The 26,035-nt window shown below is 43.0% G+C and overlaps 1 protein-coding gene and 3 long non-coding RNA genes across 4 annotated transcripts; 1 reads left to right on the top strand and 3 right to left on the bottom strand.

Annotated features, from left to right (window-relative positions):
• Nucleotides 1–1,683: 1,683 nt before the first annotated feature.
• Nucleotides 1,684–21,704, top strand: ptprb (protein tyrosine phosphatase receptor type b). Its single transcript, XM_063905203.1, is given in 41 exon segments — nt 1,684–2,034; nt 3,027–3,423; nt 6,307–6,426; nt 6,682–6,822; nt 6,902–6,924; nt 6,926–7,178; nt 7,407–7,673; nt 7,838–7,954; nt 8,031–8,177; nt 8,420–8,537; nt 8,741–8,886; nt 9,577–9,843; nt 10,255–10,313; nt 10,415–10,619; nt 10,836–10,933; nt 11,030–11,195; nt 11,522–11,652; nt 11,746–11,893; nt 11,982–12,251; nt 12,461–12,630; nt 12,873–13,011; nt 13,338–13,438; nt 13,785–13,950; nt 14,095–14,376; nt 15,544–15,822; nt 16,109–16,255; nt 16,333–16,481; nt 16,602–16,738; nt 16,826–16,932; nt 17,106–17,211; nt 17,297–17,377; nt 17,500–17,517; nt 17,608–17,689; nt 17,977–18,067; nt 18,812–18,888; nt 19,075–19,209; nt 19,381–19,503; nt 19,584–19,747; nt 19,839–19,974; nt 20,317–20,437; nt 20,583–21,704. Coding segments are annotated over 41 exon segments (5,964 nt in total). The 5' UTR covers nt 1,684–1,977; the 3' UTR covers nt 20,606–21,704.
• LOC134878999 (uncharacterized) lies at nt 2,991–5,399 on the bottom strand. Its single transcript, XR_010167766.1, has 3 exons — nt 5,293–5,399; nt 3,329–3,469; nt 2,991–3,207 (listed from the first exon to the last, which is right to left on the bottom strand). It is a non-coding gene; the product is annotated as an uncharacterized LOC134878999 (long non-coding RNA).
• LOC134878997 (uncharacterized) lies at nt 12,375–15,549 on the bottom strand. The gene is made up of 3 exons (XR_010167763.1): nt 15,151–15,549; nt 13,842–14,385; nt 12,375–12,566 (listed from the first exon to the last, which is right to left on the bottom strand). It is a non-coding gene; the product is annotated as an uncharacterized LOC134878997 (long non-coding RNA).
• On the bottom strand, nt 15,858–25,205 carry LOC134878996 (uncharacterized). Its single transcript, XR_010167762.1, has 3 exons — nt 24,913–25,205; nt 20,566–20,613; nt 15,858–16,249 (listed from the first exon to the last, which is right to left on the bottom strand). It is a non-coding gene; the product is annotated as an uncharacterized LOC134878996 (long non-coding RNA).
• Between the last annotated feature and the right edge of the window lie 830 nt (nt 25,206–26,035).

Consider the following 26,035-nt stretch of genomic DNA (forward strand, 5'->3'; position numbering starts at 1 on the left):
CACCTGAACATCAGCAGGAGAGGACTCTTTAAAGTAGAGACTCTACATACTGATATACACCTGAACATCAGCAGGAGAGGACTCTTTAAAGTAGAGACACTACATACTGATATACACCTGAACATCAGCAGGAGAGGACTCTTTAAAGTAGAGACTCTACATACTGATATACACCTGAACATCAGCAGGAGAGGACTCTTTAAAGTAGAGACACTACATACTGATATACACCTGAACATCAGCAGGAGAGGACTCTTTAAAGTAGAGACTCTACATACTGATATACACCTGAACATCAGCAGGAGAGGACTCTTTAAAGTAGAGACACTACATACTGATATACACCTGAACATCAGCAGGAGAGGACTCTTTAAAGTAGAGACACTACATACTGATATACACCTGAACATCAGCAGGAGAGGACTCTTTAAAGTAGAGACACTACATACTGATACACACCTGAACATCAGCAGGAGAGGACTCTTTAAAGTAGAGACACTACATACTGATATACACCTGAACATCAGCAGGAGAGGACTCTTTAAAGTAGAGACACTACATACTGATATACACCTGAACATCAGCAGGAGAGGACTCTTTAAAGTAGAGACACTACATACTGATATACACCTGAACATCAGCAGGAGAGGACTCTTTAAAGTAGAGACACTACATACTGATATACACCTGAACATCAGCAGGAGAGGACTCTTTAAAGTAGAGACACTACATACTGATATACACCTGAACATCAGCAGGAGAGGACTCTTTAAAGTAGAGACACTACATACTGATATACACCTGAACATCAGCAGGAGAGGACTCTTTAAAGTAGAGACTCTACATACTGATATACACCTGAACATCAGCAGGAGAGGACTCTTTAAAGTAGAGACACTACATACTGATATACACCTGAACATCAGCAGGAGAGGACTCTTTAAAGTAGAGACACTACATACTGATATACACCTGAACATCAGCAGGAGAGGACTCTTTAAAGTAGAGACACTACATACTGATATACACCTGAACATCAGCAGGAGAGGACTCTTTAAAGTAGAGACTCTACATACTGATATACACCTGAACATCAGCAGGAGAGGACTCTTTAAAGTAGAGACACTACATACTGATATACACCTGAACATCAGCAGGAGAGGACTCTTTAAAGTAGAGACTCTACATACTGATATACACCTGAACATCAGCAGGAGAGGACTCTTTAAAGTAGAGACACTACATACTGATATACACCTGAACATCAGCAGGAGAGGACTCTTTAAAGTAGAGACTCTACATACTGATATACACCTGAACATCAGCAGGAGAGGACTCTTTAAAGTAGAGACACTACATACTGATATACACCTGAACATCAGCAGGAGAGGACTCTTTAAAGTAGAGACACTACATACTGATATACACCTGAACATCAGCAGGAGAGGACTCTTTAAAGTAGAGACTCTACATACTGATATACACCTGGAACTCTTTAAAGAGGGTAATTCAGAGGTATTTAAAGTACTACATTTGCATCAAACATGTCTCTTTATAACTTTACCTGAGAGGTGCAGATACTTTTATTTATTTATAGCCTGTCTCTCTTTCTCCTCGCAGTGTTTCGGAGCTGATGGAGGAAGTCCGTTAGTGACTCCAGCCCCGACACTATAGACTCTAACAGACAGGAAGACAGACAGGAAGACAGAGGGTGAGACAGGCAGGAGAGAAAACAGAGGAAACACTCCGACTGGATGCGAGTCGGACACGAGACCGAGAGCAGACGGACGACAGAGGACTTTAACGTCAGAAACAGAACATCGTACAGGAATTTATTCTCTTTCTACTCAAACCAGCTCTATTCTCCACCCGGACGTCGCTGAAGACTAAAGAGGAATATTTCGTGCCGTTAATCGTGAATAAAAACGTGTTTTCCGACCCCCCGACGCAGGATTATGGTGCAGTTTGAGGATCAAAATGCTGAAATGTAAAGTGGTCAGTTTCCTCTGGTTCTCCTGCCTGCTGCTGCTCAGGGTGAGGCGCTCAGTCATTCATTTGAGGCGTCTATGCAGAGGTTTTAATGAGAAATTAGGATTTAAATATCTATTTTGTGTAAGAAAGAGGGTTTTTAAAGGCTGCTTCTTCATGCTGCTGGAGCTGAGCCTTATTTTTAGGTACATTTTTACTAATTCTGTAAAAAAGAACGGCCAATTTCTTCTTTCGTTTTTAACGTCCAACAATAATACGAGACTCAAACAATGAATTTAGTTTAAGAAACACGATATCTTCTCTCCTCTGAAGTTTTGTCTCAATGGAGAAATATCTTTTTTATAGTTCAATATAAATACATATATATATTTTTGATAGAACTCTATTATTATTATTATTATTATTATTTATTATTATTATTATTATTATTATTATTATTATTGTTATTATTATCATTATTTATTATTATTATTTTTATTATTATTATTATTATTATTATTATTGTTATTATTATTATTATTTATTATTATTATTTTTATTATTATTATTATTATTATTGTTTTTATTATAAATTGTCTCAACATGAATTCCTGGCCTGGAGACACAAGGATTTATTTAAATTCTTTAACGGTCTGATCATTAACTTCATTTCCTCTTCCTGTCCGTCTCGTTATCAGAGACATTATTTTTATCGTGTCTTCTGCCTCTGGTGTGCGTCAGGTCAAAGGTCACAGTTTATTTAGTTAAATGTCTGCAGCTGATGAACCACCAGATGGTTTATTTGATGAATTCTTGGCAGATAAACAACAAATAATAATAACAATAAACGATAAGACCATTTTAATAAATGTTTATATTGAAATTTACATTTATTTGTAACTTGATGATATTTCAGAGTATCAAAGAATGTGACGGTAAGAGTTCACAAAGAAATAATATAAATAAATAAATTATAGTAGAAATAAAAATCATAATAAAGTAAAGTAAATAAAATAATCTCTCAGAGTTTTATTGACTGTTATTTGTCTCCTCATTAGGATCTAAGCGGCGCTCCCTCAGAGTCTCCCCCCTGTAACTTCTCTTTATCCTCCCCCGTCTCCAACCTGGACTCCCTCTCCATCACCCTCACTTCCCTCCGGAGGGACTGCTCCTTTACCGTCACCTCCTCAGGATCAGAAACCACCGAGTGTAGAAGAGTAGGAGACGAGGAGGCAGAGACTAATGAGATAGGAGGAAAGGAGGAGGAGGTGAGGAAGGAGGAGTTAGGAGGGAACTATTCGAGAACTAATCAGCTAGGGGACGAGGATGGAGGAATCAAGGAGGAAGGAGGTGTGTTTACCTGTGTGTTGGAGCAGCTGGAGCCGGGAACGGCCTATGAGCTGATGGTCCAGTCCCAGAGCAACAAGGAGACCAGAAACATCACGCTGCACACCCGTAAGTCCAGACACTGCTTCATCACTGAGAGGTGCAGGAATGAGTCCTAAAACCCGGGAATGAGTCAGCATTTCACTTTTAATGTTCAGAAAGCTCTTTATGTTTCTCAGACTGTCTGTTCTGCAGCACCTCTTTTCACCCTCTGTCTGAAACCAGAGCCCAGTCTGCTCTGATTGGTTGGCTGGGCGGCTCTGTTGGGATTGGTCAACCTACTTAGAGATGTCCCGCCTCCTTAGCCTATGACGCACAATGTGTCGGAGCGCTAGCCAATAGGAGTGCAAGTGTTCAACAGTGATGTCACTATATTCTGGAACTTGGGGATTATAGCCGGGATTTGGGATTTGCAGACCATTGACATGCACTGAAAGTATAGAACACACTACAGAAGAGGGAACGCCACAGACATAATAATAATAAGGCCTCTTTAAATACATTTTCCATTTTAATCATAGTAATAAAGATCCCTCAAATATAGAAAACTATGAAATAATCCCAGTTTTTTATTAATCATGCAGCCCGACTCCAGGTCCACTTGCTTATTTGTGACGTAGATTTAATAAATGTCACAGAATCCGAAATGCTTTGTAAATTTGATGCATAATGTAAGAAATCCAGCTGAATGTGGGGGTCTTTATTAGGAGTTTGTTCATGGAGGTAAACAGGAGGAACATAATGCCGCAGACCGGCCGCATTATGTTCAAGATTACTGTGTGAGGGTTTACATGTTGGGAGGAAGCAGGGGCTCTTATTGTGAAATAAACAGGAAGCGGTCTAGTTGTTTTGGTGCATGTAGGGAACAATGGCTGGCGTCACAGCAGGAGCTGCTGATGGACTTCATGTGGAAAACCAGAGGAGTTTAAACGAGCGGCGGTGGAAAAACAAATATGAGGTTTCTTTAATTTCCTTTTTTGATGTTCGGATTCACAATATTTTTATTTGTTTGGTGTTTCCTCCCAAGTTGCTGTAAAAAAATCCCCCAATATGATGTTTACATTTGTTTCCCGAAAACATTTGAAATCCTAAATATTTACTATATTATATATTTATTTAAATACAACTTCTGAAACAAAACAACCAAATCAGAAAAATGTATTAATTAATCCAGACACACCATAGAAAATGTTATGTGCACTTTTACTTAATGTATTTATTGTACTTATACATACCTTTACTCCATTAAGAGTAATTTTCAGGTACTTTTACTGCAGTCTCTGAATACTTCTGCTGCTTGTAGAAAATTCCAAATATTCTTTTGTTTTCTGTTCTGCTCCATTGTCTCCGTCTCCTCTGACCTCTTAGCTTTTGAAGTTTAAGAACACAACACCAGCTCCGTGTGTGTGTGTGTGTGTGTGTGTGTGTGTGTGTGTGTGTGTGTGTGTGCTAATGTCATGTAGCTTCCTCTCTCTGTAGCGCTGTGATTAGCTACAGGAACCACAGCCCTGCTGAGAGAGAGTGATAGAGCAGTAAAAGTGTGTGTGTGTGTGTGTGTGTGTGTGTGTGTGTGTGTGTGTGTGTGTGTGTGTGTGTATGTGTTGTGTCTCCAGGCTGGCTAAGCTCCAGAACAGGAGTTGGACCCTCGGTGTGTGTTTCCATCGTGGGCAGAGCTCCGGGTTCAGCTATTTCCTGCCTCCATTGTTTCTTTGTTCTGTGGGAAAGGGCGTGTGTGTGTGTGTGTGTGTGTGTGTGTGTGTGTTTGTGTGTGTGTGTGTGTATGTGTGTGTGTGTGTGTTTGTGTGTGTGTGTGTGTGTGTGGAGGAAACACCCAGTTGACTGTACCCTTGTCAGAAACTGTCGTCCTACAGTGTTTTAGTTTCTTATCTCTGGAAGCTCGCAGAGTTCACACGACAGAAAAAGAGACTCTGTTTTTACCTGATCGACTCGCTTCAGAGACTTCCTTTAAGAGGCTCTGCTCCTCTCCTGCAGGGTGTTGTAAAGGTTTCTGTGCATGTACAAGGTCTGCAAAGACAGTCCCAAAGTTCCGGAACACACTGACATCACTACGGAACCCGAGTGCTCTTATTGGCTAGCACTCCAACAGTTTGCACGTGGTAGGCTAAGGGGCGGGACATCTGTAAGCAGGTCACAACAGACACAAACACTGGAGATGTCTGACGCTGATAATATTGTTCCTCTCAGTTTGAAGCGGCGCAGGGGACACAAACACACACAGAGGCATTGTGGGAAATATCTTAAAGAGACGCAGGACCCCCACAGAGAGCACTGACGACCCCCTTCCTGTTAAAACTCCCAACACATAAATCTTTCTGAAGGAACGGTCTGCAGAAAAAAAAACCCTCCTATGTTTTTCTTTGATCTTTGATTATTCATTATCAATACTGAAACTGTCTAATTTACTGCAGTAATAATTACAATATTCGCCGCTGATAAGCTGAATTATATCACATATTTTAGGGATTGAATATTATTATATACATTTGATTTATTTCAAAAAAAATTCAACTCTTTCTGAAACTTATTTTTTAAACATATTTTTATGATATATATTTTTTAAAGATCTTGGAGATTTTGACGACAGTTTTTACATATTTTCAAAAAATGTTTTTAAAAAATCCCAGAAATGTGTTATACAGTTTCCACAAATGATTTCTTATTTCTTAAACATATTTTCCGGAAATATATAATTTGTTTTAATCCATTTTTAAAATAACATCACATATTTCAAGCCCAACATTTTAAAACATGTTTGTATAAAGTAGCAGAAAATAGAAAGTAAAAATAGCTCCAAAAAGTACTCGAGTCAATGTCCTCTTTCAAATGAGTATGTAACTTGTGTAACATATGTGTGTGTGTGTGTCTGTATGTGTGTGTGTGTGTGTGTGTGTGTGTCTCTGTGTCTGTGTCTGTGTGTGTGTGTGTCTTCAGGCCCGTCAGCAGTGCTGGGCCTGGTTCTCTCCTCCATCAGCAGCAGCAGCCTGGGAGTTTCCTGGCAGGCCGGCCGAGGGCGGACTCAGCGCTTCAGGCTGCAGCTGAGAGACCACACAGGTACGCCCGGCAGGTGTCACATGATCTGATATTTGACCAACAAACAAGGCAACAAATATGAAGCAAAATAAATCACAAGTCTCTAAAATATTACTGCAGGAATCTACGAAGTAAAGTAAAACGAGTTCTTCAGGAGTGCTTTTCCATGTTTCCATGCTTTTATTTTGGTAAATGGTTTAATGCCATTCTCCACTAATTGACCATAATATAGAATTTCAAAATAAGAGCATGTCTATTACGACTCTCCACCTGCAGGTGTGCTGAGGAACGAGACATTGTTGAGCACGGCGACGCAGCACACACTCCTCAACCTGACGCCGGGGCGATTGTTCAACGTTACCGTTGTGACGGAGGCGGGGGGGCTTCAGAACAGCGCAATGGTGGCGGCTCGGACAGGTACGGAGAAGAAGAAATAAGAAGACAGGAAGTAAAGAATAAATCAGGAAATAAATCAGATATCTGAATCTCTTTCCAGTTCCCGCCGCCATCTACAACCTCACTGCCGACCACCTCCGACCACAACGACACCAGCTTCCTGTTGTCATGGCAACAGCCCGAAGGCGACCTGGACGCGCTCTTCGTCGTCCTGGCCGCGCTCTCGACCAATGACACGAGCAGCTGGGATAGGACGCTGTTGCCCAGTGACACAGAGGTCTTCGTGGATCAGCTGACTCCAGGCTCGGCCTATCAGGTCACAGTGATGTCCATTAGTGGAGAGCTGACGAGCCAATCAGAACTCACCGTCCGGACAGGTGAGGTGGTGCTGTCTTTGTCTTAGTTGTTTGTGTTTTTTTATTTATTTTTCTTTTATATTTAAAATCTATTTTCTGTTGATTTCCTTTTTTTGCTTTGAATTTATTATAATTCTTTTTGATTTTGTCTTTCTTTAACATTTATTTAAGAATCTTTTCTCGTTTTTTGCGTTAAATAATCTTTAACATTTTATTCATTTTTTGATTTTTATTCTTGTACTTCTCCAGCTCCATCTACGGCCTCCCTCCTCTCACTCTCTCCCTCCCCCTCCGGCGGCCTACTCCTTTCCTGGGTTTCCCCCTCCGGTCTCTGGGAGAGCTACAGGCTGCTCCTCCTCGACGGATCCAAGGAGTTAGTCAGCACCGCTCTGGACCGAGAGGCAGTGAACTACAGCTTCCCCGGGACCGGTCTAATTCCTGGAAGAGTTTACAGAGCCGTGCTGAGGGTGGAGAGCCGAGGACAGACGAGAGAGAGCAGCTGTGAGGGGAGAACAGGTCAGGGATAAACATGACTACAGAAATATAGTACTGTATACAACCATATTTAATTCTGCAGGCATATTTAACAGAACTATAAGAATACTGCATAAATATTAAACATCTAAAGGCAAAAAACATTTTAGAGTTTTTTACAAATAAAATAAAGAGCTCCTCTGCAGCTCCCGCCTCGGTGTTGGACCTCCACGTCCGTCACGCTGACGAAACGTCGCTCAGCGCCATGTGGAGCCACGCCCCCTCCGGGTCACGTGACCAATACTTCCTGACGCTGCAACACGGTAACCATGGATACCCATCAGCTGAATCTGATGTCATCCTGCCTCTGGTGATTCATCATTATATCTATCATCATAGGTAACGTGACGGTGGACACGCGGGAGGTGGAGCCCCACACGAGGGAGTGCACCTTCAACGTCCTCACACCTGGACGGCTGTACACCGTCACCGTGACAACCAGGAGCGGGAGACTGAACACGTCAGTGACTCTGCAGGGCCGCACAGGTGAGGGCCAAAGGATTTGACCTGGAAAACTACAATATAAATACGTACGCAAAGGTAGAAATACCTTTTTATTTAAAATAAATATGTGTGTGTGTGTGTGTGTGTGTGTGTGTGTGTGTGTGTGTGTGTGTGTGTGTGTGTGTGTGTGTGTGTGTGTGTGTGTGTGTGTGTGTGTGTGTGTGTGTGTGTGTGTGTGTGTGTGTGTGTGTGTGTGTGTGTGTGTGTGTGTGTGTGTGTTTTAGTTCCCATGGCGTTACGTGCTCTGACTCTGAGGAGCTCGGGGGTGAACAGCCTCACTGCATCATGGGAAAAGCCTCCTGGAGACGTGGACTCGTTCTCTCTGACGCTGCTGCAGGGCGGGTGAGTTCATACAGAAACGACACAGGCTTTTATTTTGGTAGGGTTCACTGTGGTCTGTTTCAATCTGTCAAAATAGAAGTTCACAACTAAGTCTTCTTCTTCTTCTTCTTCTTCTTCTTCTTCTTCTTCTTCTTCTTCTTCTTCTTCTTCTTCTTCTTCTTCTTCTTCTTCTTCTTCTTCTTCTTCTTCTTCTTCTTCTTCAGCACGGTGCTTCAGAACACCAGCGTTCCCGTCTCCTCTTCTTCTGTGGTGCTTGACGGTCTGACCCCGGGCTCCCTCTACAGGCTGCAGGCCGTCACCGTCAGCGGGGGGGTCCCATCCAAGAGCGTCAGCCTGGAGGGACGCACCAGTGAGTGTTTCATTATATTAAATACTTTAATAATTATTATCATGAGTAGTAGTTTAATGACAGAGGAACGGAGTGGAGGTATTTGTAAATATCCCAAATAATTAACTCTGTACTTTATATTTCTATATTTGATCAGTTTATGTACATTTCCGTGATTTCTGTTTTTATTTCACATCGTAGCGCTACTTTCAGAACAATTCAACTCTCCATTTAAAGGTCATGAGGTGTGTGTGTGTGTGTGTGTGTGTGTGTGTGTGTGTGTGTGTGTGTGTGTGTGTGTGTGTGTGTGTGTGTGTGTGTGTGTGTGTGTGTGTGTGTGTGTGTGTGTGTGTGTGTGTATTGTGTGATAACATCAGAGTTTTTAGAACAATAGCTGAAATGCCATAAATGTTCCAAACACACAAGGGCACTCCCAGTTCGCCGCTCAAAGGCTTCCTGCACACACACACACACACACACACACACACACACACACACACACACACACACACACACACACACACACACACACACACACACACACACATTCCTGGGCTTGTTTTTCCAAAATAACATCACAGTTATTTTTGGGACGACTGAGTGAATGTTTTTTCTGTGCCTCGGTGCCTTCAATACACTCATTTTATATTATTTTTGTATTATTATTATAATTGTTAATATCGTTCTGAATTCTCCCTCCTCTCCCCTCAGCTCCAGCCTCTGTCTCCGAGGTAACGGTTGCTAACGGCGGGCACAGTAACGCTCTGCAGGTGTCATGGCGACCTGCTCCCGGTGTGTTGGACAGTTACCTGGTCCTCCTGCAGGACGGCGGTCGCACCGTCCACTCGCTCGCCGTCTCCAGGTCCTCGCCGACCAGCTGTTCCTTCAGCTCGCTGGTCGCCGGGCGGCTTTACACCGTCGTCATAGTGACGAGGAGCGGCGGGCTGGAGAACGCCACCACGGTGAAAGCACGCACACGTATGTCATTTACATTTTTGATCTGTTTTTTAATGTATGCTTCTCAGTGTGTTTACAGTCATTTACAGTTTAATTCTGAGAGTTTTAAACAGAGTATTTTATTTATCTTGTGGGGAAATTAGGTTTAAGTAAATAAACAATAGAAATATTAATACAGACACATTCAAAATACAAGATTCAATCAAATATAAAATACAGATATTTATATCAATGTAATACATTAGATTAAGGATGTGCAATAACAGCTCAAATCAAAACTAGGATACCATTATTACTACTAACCCTAATCCCCATATAAAGGGTAGCTTCTGTATACACTGTTTTTGGACATTTTTCACACTGACAAATAAATAACATGTAAATGGATTTTTGTAAATAAAACATGGATGTTATTCTTTGTCATTATCGCAGAACCTGCCACGGTGCAGAACCCGAATGCGATCCACTCGGCACGAGACGACTACCTGAGGGTGAGTCTGAACTGAAGCCGCTGATCAACCCGAACACATGGGTGTCGTCGTCTCCGTGTCGACAATAAAGTTTTGATTGAATCTCCTCGCTCTGTGTTCAGGTGTACTGGCGCAACCCGGACGGAGACCTGGACCGCTACCAGGTTCTGATCCGGTACAACAACATGGTGCTGCAGAACCAGAGCGTTTCCGCGGGAACCAACGAGTGCTTCTTCTACTCGCTGACGCCGGGGCGACTGTACACCGTCACCGTGGAAACGTGGAGCGGAGATTACGTCAGCAGCCGGTCCACCGACGGACGCACCTGTGAGGCTCAGAGAAAGACCTTCATTAAATTAAATTACATTCATTTATTTATTTTGAATTTATATTTTATTTATTATTTCCATTCATTGATACTTTGTTTATTTTTAGAATTTTCTTTATTTCTTCCTTCATTTTATTTTTCCATTTATTAATATTAATATTAATTCATGTTTTATTTTTGTTTGTGTTGATAGCTAAAGCCTTGTTGTTCTTCAGTTCCAGCAGCTGTGGGGAATCTGTCTCTCGTTGACGCAGGAACGTCTGATCTGACCGTCAGCTGGAGCCCGGCGCCGGGAGACGTGGACCACTACGAGGTGAGGGGAATAAATAACAACAATAAATATGAAACCCTCCTCATAGACACCGCACCTGGACATATACAATAACTGAACACCTGTTTCCCTCCCCAGGTGACCCTGCTGTTTAACGACTCGCAGGTTTTCCCCCCGGTGACTCTGGGCAGCGAGCGGCAGCGGCACCAGCTGACCTCTCTGACCCCTGGCAGGATCTACAAGGTCGTGGTGTCGACCTTCAGCGGGAAAAACCAGAGAGCGTCCTCCATCAAGGGACGCACAGGTGAGGGGCTTATTCATATAGTTTTTGAATGCTTTCACTTCTTTTTCAGACAATTATTACAAACATTTCTGACAGTTTTGTTTCACATGTTAACTTTATTTCTGGGACAATCTTCCCTTATTTTTCTTGACTTGATTCCCTTGTTTCTTTGGGCAATTCTCAACTCATTTCTGAATTATGTAATTTTGACTATTTTTCCATGAGATTTAGTAGTGTGTCACATATTACTCAGACAATCTTAACAGCGATTTCTGCCGTTTCTTTAATGTAGACAAAAGAATCAGATTTATATTCAGTCCAGTTATTCTGAAGTGTTTCCCCTCCAGTCCCCAGTGCGGTGGGGAACCTCCACGTCTCTCCTCGCTCCGGCCTCTCGGACTCTCTGGGGGGTCTGATGGTGTCCTGGACCCCCGGAGACGGAGACCTGGACCTGATCATCGTCACCTTATCCACCACCGTGAGTCCTGACGCCTCAGATTCTCTGAGGGAATTACACCACGTTTAATTTAATGAGAAACGAATCAGTTCTGATGTCACTTCCTGTCTGCAGAATGGAAACATCCTACAGACTCGCCGCATCCCCAAGTTCGTCTCCTCTCTGGACTTCCTGGATCTGACTCCAGGTCACGCTTACACCGTCACCGTCCAATCACTGAGCGGGCAGCTGACCAATATCAACGCAGCAAGCGGCAGGACGGGTAAGACAGGATTCAAACCTGACGTATTCTATCCCCAACACTTTCCTGTTAACAACAAAATAAACCTGATCTGACTCCCGTGGTGTAGCTCCGGCGCGGGTGACGGCGCTGCAGGCGGATAACGATCACACCACACACAGCCTGAAGGTCCAATGGGAGCGCCCGCTCGGCGTCTACGACGGCTACGCTCTGCAGCTATTGGACGAGGCCGGCGCTCTGCTGGCCAATCAGACGGTCCCTGAGGAGAAACGCAGCGAGCGCTTCGAGGGTCTGACGTCCGGCCGCTGGTACAGAGTGAAGGTCGTCACGCTCAGCGGGGGGGAGAGGTCGCTGGAGGCAACAGCTGAGGGACAAACCCGTGAGTCAGGACGTTATAAACTGCGTTTGAAGAAGTGTCTTTCCTTTGATATTATTCATAAACATTTCTGCCATTTATTGAAACATATTTGGAGCATTTTTTAATACTTATTTTTATTCATTTTCTTTTCATATATTTGTTTGACATTTGATTTTATTCCTGCCGTTCTAAAAATACATATTGAGTGAAGAATAGCCTCTGTGGTTCAGGTCCAGCGGCGGTCAGTAACCTCACGGTGTCGTCCCAGAACTCGTCTTCGCTCTCCTTCTCGTGGCGTCCGTCTGATGGACACGTGGACGTCTACCACCTGTCACTCTACAGGGTCGCCGAGGCAACAGCCAATCAGAGGCAGGAGTCCGCAAGAAAAGAGCCTCAGCAGGTGAGAGAATGAATGGGGGGGTACTTTATTGATTACATTTTTCTTTCCATATCTTTCAAATGTGTTTGACACATTATTCACATATACATTTAACATTTTTAATATGATTTCCACATTTATTTTTGCGCACGATAATATATATATATATTTGTTTACCCTACACTAATGTATTCCAAATATGACATTTTAACATTAGACTATTTTCTATGATACTGAATAAACACGGTATCTGCTGTCTGCAGCCGGTCTTTGTGCAGACCCTCCCTCCGGCTGCAGACACTTGTGTTTTCTCCGGGCTGGAAGCAGGAAGTCTGTACCGGCTGCAGGTGGAGAGCCGGAGCCGAGACATGAGCAGCGACTCCGCCCTGCTGGCCAGGACCGGTCAGTGCACCCTGTGATTATTATAGAGTATTTATTAGCAGATCTCTTTGAAACATGAAGAAGTATTTAAAACCTCAATAAATTAATCTTGTTTTTAACTATTTTTTTAGAGTTCCTGTCTTTGATTTTTATTTCCTTTTAACTTAAATGTTTTGTGATTTATTTATTTGAGTCTTTCATATATCTTTTACATTTTTTAATTCCTTTAATTACATTTCCTTGTTTTTTTGTTCATATTTTTATTGTATTTTTTTCAGACTTTATTTTAACATATTCTTCTATACCTTTATTTTTCATAAATATATATTTGTCTCTCTCTGCTGCAGTCCCCTCCCCGGTCTCCTCTCTGGAGGTCCAGAGCTCAGGACAGACGGACAGACTGACGGTCAGCTGGCAGCGAGCTGACGGAGGCTGCAGCAGCTACCAGGTCCATCTTTATTCATAATGTTTTATTTTAATAAAGCTCAAGAGAGACGTGCAATGCATCGTCACAAAGCTGAAGACACGGCAGAATCAGCAAAATTCAATTTATGCTTAAAAATGTAAAGTATGGCCCCGGCTGTGGTGCAACTGGCTAGGGCACCTGCACCGTACGCCGGCAACCCGGGTTCGATTCCCGACCCGTGGTCCTTTCCAGATCCCACCCCGACTCTCTCTCCCACTTTCCTGTCACTCTCCTATCCGATAAAAGGCAAAAAGCCCCCCAAAAATATCTTTAAAAAAAAATGAGGATCTGAATGGGAATTTCAGATAAAGTGTGTGTGTGTGTTTAGGTGGTGTTGTCGGATGTGTCTGGAGCTGTTGTGGCGGAGCAGACGCTCGGCACTGACCTCAGCAGTCAAATGTTCTCGGGGCTCGTTGCTGGTAGGCTGTACCGCGCTGATGTCATCACTCACAGCGGAGAAATGACCAATAACGTGTCAGCGCTCGGGCGCACCGGTATGTCACGTGAAAACACAAACAAATAAACACAAATACAGAGGGAAGATTTATGCACCAACACAACCAAAATGACATGCCGTATTTAAAATTAAAAGCCATAAAGTTTTAAATTCAACAGTTCATATATTTTATTTCTTCCAGCTCCTCAGCCGCCCACCCACCTGTCCGTCAAACAAGGCTCGACCAATCAGACGCTGGAGTTGTCCTGGTCAGGTCCCGCCTCCGGAGACTTTGACAGCTTCAATCTGCAGTGGGCGCCTCCGGACCGCCTGTCAATCACTCAGGTCCAGCTGACCGGCCGCGTGCTGAGCGGGATGTTTCCAGGCCGACAGTACAACTTCACCGTGGCAACCGTCAGCGGGGGCGGAGCCAGGGCCGGGCCTTTGGTCAGGAGCGAGCCAATCATGAGGAGCGTCAGGACAAGTAGGTGGTCTGTAATTATATGTAAAATATCTTAAATATAAAGAGTATTTATAATCAATTCTGGGGAAACAGCTCAATCATGACTAGAAGACGAGATAAATATATATATATATATATATATATATATATGTATATATATTTATGTATATATATATATATATATAAATATATATTTATGTATATATATATATATATATATATATATATATATATAAGCGTTTCCTCTTCTAACCAGCAGATGGAAACACAGCCTGAATATTTTCCTCCTGTTTGGGAAGTGTTTTTTTTTGGCTGCAGGAATCTAAACTGATGGCCAGCATAAATAAATAAAGAACCTCCCACATGATATAAATATTTATATAATGACCCAGTTTCTCTTTTAAGCTGAGGTATTTTATTAAGAACACATAAGTGCAGATGAATTTGATAAAAACACACCAAATGAAAGTGGAGCAGATCGAGTTTAACAGGAAATATAAACTGTTGATATTTACATGTTTTTATAAATACGTATAATAGCTGCTTTTTAATGTAGTGTTTCCACACAAAATCGTGAAGATATATCTTTAAATGTTTGTATAAATATGAGTTTTAGTGATAGAGAGATAAATGTGCTGAGTCACCTTCCTGACTTTGCCCCAGACCACGACTCAGCACATTTATCTATACACTGAGTGACGGAACATCGAGCCGCCTGTAGAAGCACAAACAAAATGAGGTATTTGATTTTTAATTGGACTCTCATTGATCTCCTCTCCTTTCACATGGTTTCACCTTTCATACTTTCCCCCTCCTCGTCTCCTCTCTTCTGCTTTTCCTCAACCCTCCCTCCTTACTTTCTCTCCTGTCACCTTGTGACCCTTCCTCCCTTTTTCACTCGTTTCCTCCCTCTATATCTCTCTATTTGTTTCCTCTCCATCCTTTTCTCCTCTCCTCTCCTCCCCATCCGTCCTTCCTCTCCTCTCACCTTGCTTCCTTTCCTCACTACTTGCCTCCTTTTCTACATCCTTGTTTACTGTTCACCTCCCTTCCCACTCTGTCTCTTCTCTTCCCTCCTTGTTTTGCCTCGATTCACCTCCTCTTCCTCCTTGCCTCATCACCTGCTCTCCTCACTCCTTTCCTTATTGACTCCTTCCTCCTTGTATCCTCTTTTCATCTCCCCCTCAGGCCCCTCCCCCCTGAGGTCCCTCCACTGTTTCCCTCTCTCGCCCTCCTCCCTCTCCTGCTCCTGGTCCGCCCCCCTTTCAGACTTCGACTCCTACGAGGTCGAGTGTTGGCGCCATGACGACGGCCAGCTGACCCAAGCGATGCGGTTGTCGGGCAGCGTCACCACGGTAACGCTGGATCAGCTGGAGGCGTACAGGAAGTACATGGTGACGGTCAGAGTCACTTCCTGCGGAGAGAAGAGCAGAGAGACGACACACACCACCAGCACCATGATCGACCGTGAGACACACACACACACACACATTAAAACCGGGTCACGTTTGAACTTTAACTTTATTTCCGTCTTTGTTCCTCTTTCTGCTGAGTCATGAATCATCCTGACACAACTGGAGCGAGACAAAAAACAAATAAAGAAGAGTTTTTTTAAGGAAGCCTTTTTCTGAATATCTGACGTGTTATTATTTACATATAAACATTTGGGGGGCTTCCATACCGGGAAAAACACAACCAACATATTGTGTAAATGTCTTCCAGTATAAATATATCCCAACCCGCCTCCTCTCAGGTCCGCCGGTCCCGCCCCCCAGTGTCCGGGTCAGCGAGAGGTCGAAGGTCACGCCGTCGTCCATCCTGTTCCGCTTCAACTGCTCGTGGTTCAGCGACGCTAACGGAGCCGTGCGCTTCTTCTCCGTCATCGTGGCCGAGTCTGAGGGTAACAAACACATAAACACTTTGTTTACACGTCATGTTTATGTCTCAGTGACTAACCAGCACTTCCTGCTCTGACAGCCAATGAGCTGCTGCAGCCGGAGCAGATCCACCCGCTGCCGTCCTACCACGATTACATCAACAACGCCTCCGTCAGAGCCTATCAGAGCGCCTACTTCTCCAGCCGCTGCCCGCAGGACAACAACTACAACAACAACAACAACGCTCAGGTGAGGGAACAACACCTGCTCTCAGATATCACTGACTGGCTTTAACCACATAGATCTCTTTCAATGAAATATGTTCTACCTGCTTATGTGTGTGTGTGTGTGTGTGTGTGTGTGTGTCAGGTTGTGGAGGTGAACCTCGGGGCGGGGGGGGATCGTCTGGGGGGGGAGTGTGACCGCTACCATGACGACGAACTCTTCCTGAGCGACAGCTACGGAGGTTTCTGTGACGGACCGCTGAAACCCCACACCTCCTATAGGTAAACACACACACACACACACACACACAGCTTCAGGTGTAGTTAGCAGAGTGTGTGTTTATAACTCTGTCTGTTGTGTGTGTTCAGAGTGAGTGTGAGAGCGTTCACCCGTCTGTTTGATGAAAATCACAGAGAGTATCCTCAGCCGCTGTTCTCCGACACCTTCCTGTCAGCACCAATCAAGACACACTCAGGTGAGACCCACACACACACACAGACACACACACACTTAACATGTTTTCTCAGACAGCTTTTTACATATTTCCTGAGAATCAACATACTTTTTCAGTACTTTTTCCACCTATCCAACAGTCCATGCCTGTGTGTAACTGTCTGTGTGTGTGTGTGTGTGTGTGTGTGTGTGTAGAGCCTCTGGGGGGAGTGGTGGAGGGTCTCAGTGCTGGGATGTTCCTGATCGGGGTTTTGGTTGCCGTCGTCTCTCTGCTGGTCTACAGACAGCGGCTACGCAAAGTGTGAGTGCACACACACACACACACACACACACACAATTGTTATAGGATAGTATTTAATTGAAATTGTGTGTGTGTGTGTGTGCAGGGCTGTTCAAGAGAACCCGGTCGTGAGGATGAGCATGTGGAAAGAAGTTCCCTCTGCAGGATTATACCTGGGCGTCAGGGGGTAAACATCTATACGTTTCTTGAAGATCTTACAACCCGTGTGTGTGTGTGTGTGTGTGGAGTTTGTCTTAGATACCTCTTAAATCTCCTAAACTCTGACTGTATGATTTCTCTTTGTGGCAGGAACCGTAGAGTAGCCAGGTGAGCTACACACACACACACACACACACACTCTTATTTTTGTATTATTTAATGGATGTATTTCACTGAATACCTTCCTGTCTCTGTCAGTCCGATCAAAGCGTGTCACTTTGAGTCTCATCTGAACAAACTGCAGGCCGACTCCAACTACCTGCTGTCAGAGGAGTTCGAGGTAACGCTCCACACCAGACTTTAAAATGACCACGTTGTTACATCTATTTCAGGTTTCCTTTTTTCTGTATTGTTTTAAGTAGAGACTCTTCACATATTTCTTGAGCATTAACGTACTCTTTCAGATCTTTCACATTTCTTGAGCACCATTGAGATATTTTTCAGGCATTAACAAACTTTTCAGAGACTCTTCACATCTGTTCTGTTTCATCAGGAAAGACTTTTGTTGGTCAGCGTTTATAAACGTGATAAGATTGTGAACATATTTAATAATGTTCGTTTGTTCAGGATCTGAAGGACGTCGGACGTAATCAGATGATGGACGTGGCCCGAGTGCCGGAGAACCGCGGAAAGAACCGCTACAACAACATCCTGCCATGTGAGTGTGTGTGTGTGTGTGTGTGTGTGTGGGGGAGAGAGTCTGTGTGTCTATTAAATGCATCTCTAATGTAAGGCGTGATTAAACCCTGCTGCCTCGAGTCGCTCGGAGAGAGGAAGTAAAACAAAGAGACTGAAACTGCTTCATAACGACGACATCATTAGGAGCTTTAATTAACGACACGGCGCCTGTTCCCATGGCGACGCCAATGTACCAGTCTGAGGGTCGACCCTCGAGGCGACAGAAAAACATTAATAACTTCACACACACACACACACACACACACACACACGCTGCAGCAGCAGAGAACACACACTTAAAGTACACACACGTCGTTATTTACCCTCTTATGTTAAATCACAAAGACAGAAAAACATTCCCCACTTATTATGGGCTACAACGGGAAGTCATCCATCAGGTGAGTTCAGTATCGCAGTCTGGGTGAAGATAGGAATCGTCAGGCACGTGAAACTGAAGACAATTATCTAAAGAAACCAAGAACACACACACACACACACACACACACACACACACACACACTCACTCTATAGTAAATGAATCATCTCTCCAGTGTGACTCACGACGCTCCTCTTGAAAGGCTTTAACTAATATTCTCACTTACAACAATAAAGGCCTCTGAGCTGAGGAGGAAACGGTGGGCGTCTTTACTATAATACATATTATACACACACACACACACACACACACACGTGTGTTTATAAATAAAGTTGTGTGTTTGTGTAGACGACTCTACCAGAGTGAAGCTGTCCTTCCTGGAGGACGACCCCTGCTCTGACTACATCAACGCCAGCTACATCCCTGTGAGCACACACACACACACACACACACACACACACACACACACACACACACACACACACACACACACACACACACACACACACACACACACACACACACACACACACACACACACACACACACACACACACACACACACACACACATAATACACACTCTGACCTCTCCTGTGTGTGTGTGTGTAGGGTCATAACTTCCGCAGGGAGTACGTGGCGACGCAGGGTCCGCTGCCCGGCACTAAAGACGATTTCTGGCGGATGGTGTGGGAGCACGGCGTTCACAACGTCGTCATGGTGACGCAGTGTGTGGAGAAGGGACGGGTGAGGAGATTTATCTTTACTTTAATTTCATGTTGAAAGTTGAACATATCATCAACACATACCTGACTAGAGGAAACTGAAATCCCTCTGGTGGAACTCAGAGATTTCGGCCTCTGCAGACCCTTGACATGCACCTGCAGCGTGGATACATTAATGCTGTTTGTGCTTCAGGTGAAGTGTGATCAGTACTGGCCCCCAGACAGAGAGCCTCTGTATTACGGAGAGCTGGTGGTCCAGATGCTGTCAGAGTCCGTGCTGCCGGAGTGGACCATCCGGGAGTTCAGGATCACATCGGTACTGAAATAAAGCTCAGCTCAACATCTCGGGCCTGCTCCATCTACAGTTTCATCAACCTCTGACCTTGTGTCCTGCAGGAGAGCAGCTGCAGTTACCCCCGGGTGCTGCGGCACTTCCACTACACCGTGTGGCCGGATCACGGCGTCCCGGAGAGCTCGCAGTCTCTGATCCAGTTCGTCCGGACGACTCGGGACTACGTCGACCGGAGCCCGAGCACCGGGGCCACTGTGGTGCACTGCAGGTACACAAGCTATAACTCCTTTACTCATCAGTGTATCTATGCCCTTTACATGATGGATTAATATCTGTGTGTGTGTGTGTGTGTGTGTCAGTGCTGGTGTGGGTCGTACCGGGACGTTCATTGCTCTGGACCGGGTTCTGCAGCAGCTCGACTCTAAAGGAAACATCGACCTGTATGGCTGCGTGTTCGACCTCCGCCTGCACCGCCAGCACATGGTGCAGACCGAGGTACACACACTCAGTTATTCTGCGGGACACTAGCATCTGTCCCACGGGGCAAACCTTTGGGGTTTCAACGGGGACATGTTTGGATTGGACTGGCTGCATTACACTTGTGATGCCAGCTGATTGAATTCTTACAAAATGTGAAGACCCAATTTTTAACCGAGCATTAAGTGTAATAACTCCGTCTTTATTTCCTGGTGTGTGTGTGTGTGTGTGTGTGTGTGTGTGTGTGTGTGTGTGTGTGTGTGTGTGTGTGTGTGTGTGTGTGTGTGTGTGTGTGTGTGTGTGTGTGTGTGTGTGTGTGTGTGTGTGTGTGTGTGTGTGTGTGTGTGTGTGTGTGTGTAGTGTCAGTATGCCTTCCTACACCAGTGTGTGCGTGACGTCCTGAGAGCGAGGAAGCACCGCAGTGAGCAGGAGAACACGCTGTACCCCATCTACGAGAACTTCAACCCCGAGTACTGCCGCGGTGAGACACGCCTTCACTAAATATACAGGCTGATTAGTTCCCCCTCTCCTGTAGTGTGTGCTTTAGGTTTTAGTGCATGTCAATGGTCTGCAAAGGCTCATATCCTTTTTTACCTTCTAATAACTCACCTGTGCTTTTTCCTCAGATTTCATCTACACCGGACGCTGAGCAGACACCTGATCAAGAGAGAAGCAACCATTAGTCAAAACAATCACATATTGTTCGATAAACGAGAAATTTATCCTGGAATTTGTTGCTTTTCCTGTCAAATATCACATTAAAGTGAATATTTTTGAGTATTTGACTTAAAAAACTAGACTCTTAACTATATTTCGATATTTTACAGACCAGCTCAACCTCACATGTATGAAAGTAAGCAGATGAAGACGACCAATTATCACTTTTCAACAATTCATTTCCATGGTGTATCATAGCAAGTTATGGCTTGTGTATTAGTGATACCCATTTCATTCCAAATGAATCACGGTAAACAAACCAAAGCTGAAGAGCTCTTTAATTGGCGCAGTTATTAATTAACACGGATACTGATGATCTCAGGTCGCTGGTTATTAAAGGATATTAGGGACTGATGACCGGAGCTTTCAATAGATATAACTATAACTATGTTCTCGCACACTGCGCCATATAAGCTGTTTATTTAAAACGTTACACATTGCTGTATGTAAATATTGGTGCAATACTCTTTTTATATATGATTATTATAAACTGTAATATGCTGTGTGTTAAATGTATGTGTTCTCATATCCTGCTGTCCTCAGACTTTACAGAAACACTACATTTTTTATAAAAGGTATAAAAGAAAAGTCTGACTAAAAATATCTGCATTCAGTCACATTTTTCAGTTAATTTGGTGTCAAAACATTTTGGAAATTTGGCTCTGAAACGTTAAAGCCAGCATAATAGGATTTAATAAATTACACACATTATTTCTGGGGGAACCCTGTGACTGCTGGAAGGATCTGAGTGTTTTTTAACAGGATTTCTGCTGTTTTAAGATGTCTTTTATGGACTGATTTCAGGGCTGGACAATTATTCAATATCTTGATCTTGTACTAAAGCCTCAGAAGAAGGTCTTGAGTTATAACGGACTTAAAACCAGTTTGATGACGTTATGATTGAGCATACATTTGATATCTATATATTTTGATCAGAAGTATTTTATATTGATGATTATATGCTCCACCCTCGCTGTCAGAACACTAAACTGGATTATTAATTGCTGATTAAAAAATACTGCCTAACTATATTTGGTCGTTTGTCCTTTTTTTTAGTCTTCATCAGCGTGGGTTCTTTTTTAAATGTGCTTTATAAATAAATATTGATCAAGAATCACATGAATTTGAAAAGGTGTAGCATCGTACGTCCGAAAACAGAAAAACAACTCAAGAAAAAGTTGTGCGAGACAAACAGGAACCCCTGCAGCTGCTTCTCCTCAGTCTCGTGATTTCCATATTGATCTGGGGCAGGCCGAGGCCGGAGAGGAACGATGACCCAGATCCAGCAGCTGTCAGGTCCCCGTCAGACAAACACCCCCCCAGGACCAAACCTCCAGATCGGGCACAGATTTATACCGAGACAAAGTTAGAAAGCCTTTCTCTCTGGCGCCATGTCAGCAGAAACAGCAACACACAGGAAACCCAACTTCAATGTTCCGCAAAATACAACAAAGCCCCGCTCCAATGTCCAAACTAAAGGAGAAGCAACTCGCTTCCAATATTAATAATTCAAACCTCTTATCTCCATGTATACGACCCAAAGTTGACCCGGAATCTAAAACAAAAATGAGCATGTCTTCGCCTCTACAGAAATATATTCCTTAACTTTGACCTGAAGCTGAACCTGCAGTTTCTTATCAGGAGACTTTTAATTCCCGTCAGCACGTTTTTGCATAAAATCATTTCCGAGAGACGATGGTAGAATATCTGAGCGCTGACCTTTCCACGCCTCCGCTCAGAGAGGCTGACATCTCTTACTGCCAAACACATGAAGTCTGCAGGAGTGAGTTAAAACAAGACACAGGAGGAGATGTTCTTCTGTTTGAAGTACTGTTGAGCAATCACAACAGAGCCGGCCAGCTAACCAATCAGAGCAGCCTGGGCTCTGGTTTCAGACAGAGGGTGAAAAGAGGAGCTGCAGCACAGACAGTCTGAGACACATGAAGTGCTTTCTGAACATTAAAGCACGGAGACATGTCCCAGGAGAGACGCTACATACTGGGAGAGGACTCTTTAATAATAGGAGCTTTAAGTGAACCACTAGAATTTAAAACAGTTCCTCTTCCTCATCCAGACAAACATCGACCGCGGCTCCAAGATGAAGTCATTTAGACGTATTGATTGTCGATGAAAGAGTCTTGTGTTTATAAATGGCCTCAGAGTTTGGACAGCAGTTCCCCATTTACTGATGAAACTAAAGATTAAACCAGAAGTTTGTATTTCATTTCCTTACAGGGACAGAAACAGGTAAACTTCATCCTGATTATTTGAGTTTCTATTTTGTCTTTCTGTCATTTTGATCTATCTGCTGAGAGAGAATGATACAACTATGGAAAGAGGTGTCCATTATCCTTTACGCTACAGCACGCTCTGGGGTGATGATGGCTAAACGAAAAAGAGTTGTTTAAAAAAGATTTAATAATATATGTTTAATAAATGCATTCAAATACAGAAATGACCGGATGTTAAGCCAAGAGTTAAAACAGAATTTAAATTAAATGGAAGAAAAAACGTAAGCATCATTTTTTATATTGAGTTGTTTTATACCAGATTAAATACAAATGTGTTTTAGAATAAATAAAAGGAGAGAATATAAAAAATACTTTGCTTCACATTCTTTCATGATTCATATATTTTAATGAACTTATTTATTTTGCATTCATTGATTTTAAATAAGTTTTTGATCATTAATATTTTTAGCTGCGATAATTAGATCAAATATATGTTGTTGTGTACTTTGAATACATAGATTGTTTGTGGTGTAAGTACTTAAAATTCAGTGTCTAATTATCTAAAAACAATAGCTTATGCATAAACAAACTAAACTGCAGACCCCGCCAAAATAAAAGCAGTAAAAGGGAAGATCTGTTTATTGATTGGACTGCAGTTAAAACCCCCCAGGTTGAAGAAGCATCCATCTCTTTGATGTGTGAAGGCTAAAAACATAACTTCACTTTCCTGCTGAACTCAGCACAAGGTAAGAGGCCGGTCGAGGTCCTTTCAAGCGTTTGTCTTAAGTTTGCCGTCAGCGCTGAAGCCCGGGTTTGATCCTAATGAGGCTCTATGTGCTGATGGTGGGGCTGTTGGTGTTTATGGAGGGTGCTGCTGAGATGCTCAGGTGTTTAACAGCCTCAGAGGACAGAGAGTCTGCAGGTTTTTAATCCAGCCTGTGCTTAAAGTGAGAGGGAGTGAAGCTGAGGAGAAGTCTGAAGGAGGTGAATACTAAAAAGCTGCAGAACTTACCAGAGAAATATTCATATGATTCGGAGGCGCTCTCAGATATTCTTCCTTAATGCCATTTTATATATTTATAGATTTTGAATAACTTTATTTTTATTTGATATATATGTTTATTATTTTCCACAAAAAGTAAATGTGCTTGCAGACACACTGCCCGGCCAAAAAAAGGTCCCCCTCTGATATCCGTTGGACCGCCTTCAGCTTCACGGCACGCATTCTCTGTGGCATCGTTTCCACGAGCTTCTGCAACGTCTCAACATTTATTTCTGTCCTGCATTAATTTTGATGACGGGAGATTCAGACCACTGCGCAAAGTCTCCTCCAGCACATCCCAAAGACTCTCAATGGGGTTCAGGTCTGGACTCTGCGGGGGCCGATCCATGTGTGAAATGAGGTCTCATGCTCCCTGAACCACTCTCTCACAGTCTGAGCCCGATGGAGCTGGCATTGTCCTCTTGGAACATGCCCGCTCCATCAGGGGAGAAGAGATCCATGGATGGAATAACCTGTCCTTCAGTATATTCAGGGAGTCAGCTGACCTCATTCTTTGGGTTGCTGAACCTAGACCAGACCAACTGCAGCAGCCCCAGATCATAGCCCTGCCCCCACAGACTGGTGACCTGTTTTGGCCGGGCAGTGTATAACAATACATATAATAAAATAAATAATAATATATGGTTTGGATTTCTTTTTTCTATTATTTTTTTTAAGCAATCTATGACTAATCTTTTTTTTGTTGCATAATTAACAGAGTTTTGGAGGATTAGGGCCACATGAGAAAAGTGGAATATGTCCAAAAGATTTGACCTAAACATCAGAAAACCCAACCATCGCAAACGGATTTCACTTCAGTGTTTACCTAACTTTTAGTTCATATTTAAAAACCAGAGAAACCTCAAGCAAACAAAAAAGCACAAATAAAGTTCATCCCACAGACAGACAGACAGACAGACAGACAGACAGACAGACAGACAGACAGGAAGTATTTATGTTACTCACCATCCTTCCTTTCTTTGACCAAGTTGTTGAAATGCTTGAGTTTTTTCCTCTGAACTTGTTGCTTTAGAGCTAACGGCTAAGCTAACTAACGGTCCCAAAACACGGCCGTTATTATTAAAACTACCGGAAAACTGAACCAAGCCTTAATCTAACACTCATCCAGCTGTTTCTGAAAGGTGTTCTAGAGCTTTTCCCCGTTACTTGACGGTGGCACTGGTCACACTGGAGGGACTGGTTTCAGTTTCTTATAAAGACATTATTAGCTTCACCTGCTAGCTTCATCAGAGGTAGTTTGACAGGTTAGACGTTAAGTTTCAAAGCTGCAGTACTGGGTCTGACCACAGACATTGACTGATGTTTTCCATGACACAATCCAGAGGGCGCTGTTTTAACACTAACAGATGAAACTGTTTAACGTGGTGGTGGTGATGATGACGACGACGACGATGATGATGATGATGATGATGATGATGATGATGATGATGATGATGATGATACAAACATTATAATTATAATCATACTCATTCATCATATTTATAATAGTAAAATGTATTTTTAATTTAGGTTTTTTTCTAAAATAAAGATTAGCCCTGATGTGTTTATGCTGTAAGAGAGGGTCAATGTGTGTGTGTGTGTGTGTGTGTGTGTGTGTGTGTGTGTGTGTGTGTGTGTGTGTGTGTGTGTGTGTGTGTGTGGACAGATAAAAACAAGGACACACTCAAACCTCAGACACTCCAAACAAACCCATGTGAGTTAATATATTTATCATGTATTCTAATAATGGCCACGTAGAATCTGTCTCTCTTCTGACCTCTTCAATCCTTTCCTCTCATCTGTTTTTCACTCCATAAGATTGTTCCTTTGTGTCTGTACGCTGCAGTCTATCCATTTTACTGTATTACAACAATATGAACATAGAAATACATACAGGTGTATTCAAACTAAACTGTTAATACAGCCTCTTGTTGACGAGGGTACAAAAACAAACACCTAGAAAAATAAAGACAATCACCTTCCTAAACTTTCCATCTGTTTCACAAAAGTTCATTCTTTATACAAATTAATTAACATTTGTGTTTCTTCTTTTTAAAGGAAAACAATGTTCAATTATTTTTAAATATTA

The sequence above is a fragment of the Eleginops maclovinus genome, chromosome 17 (assembly GCF_036324505.1).
Source record: "Eleginops maclovinus isolate JMC-PN-2008 ecotype Puerto Natales chromosome 17, JC_Emac_rtc_rv5, whole genome shotgun sequence".
Classification (NCBI taxonomy): domain Eukaryota; kingdom Metazoa; phylum Chordata; class Actinopteri; order Perciformes; family Eleginopidae; genus Eleginops; species Eleginops maclovinus.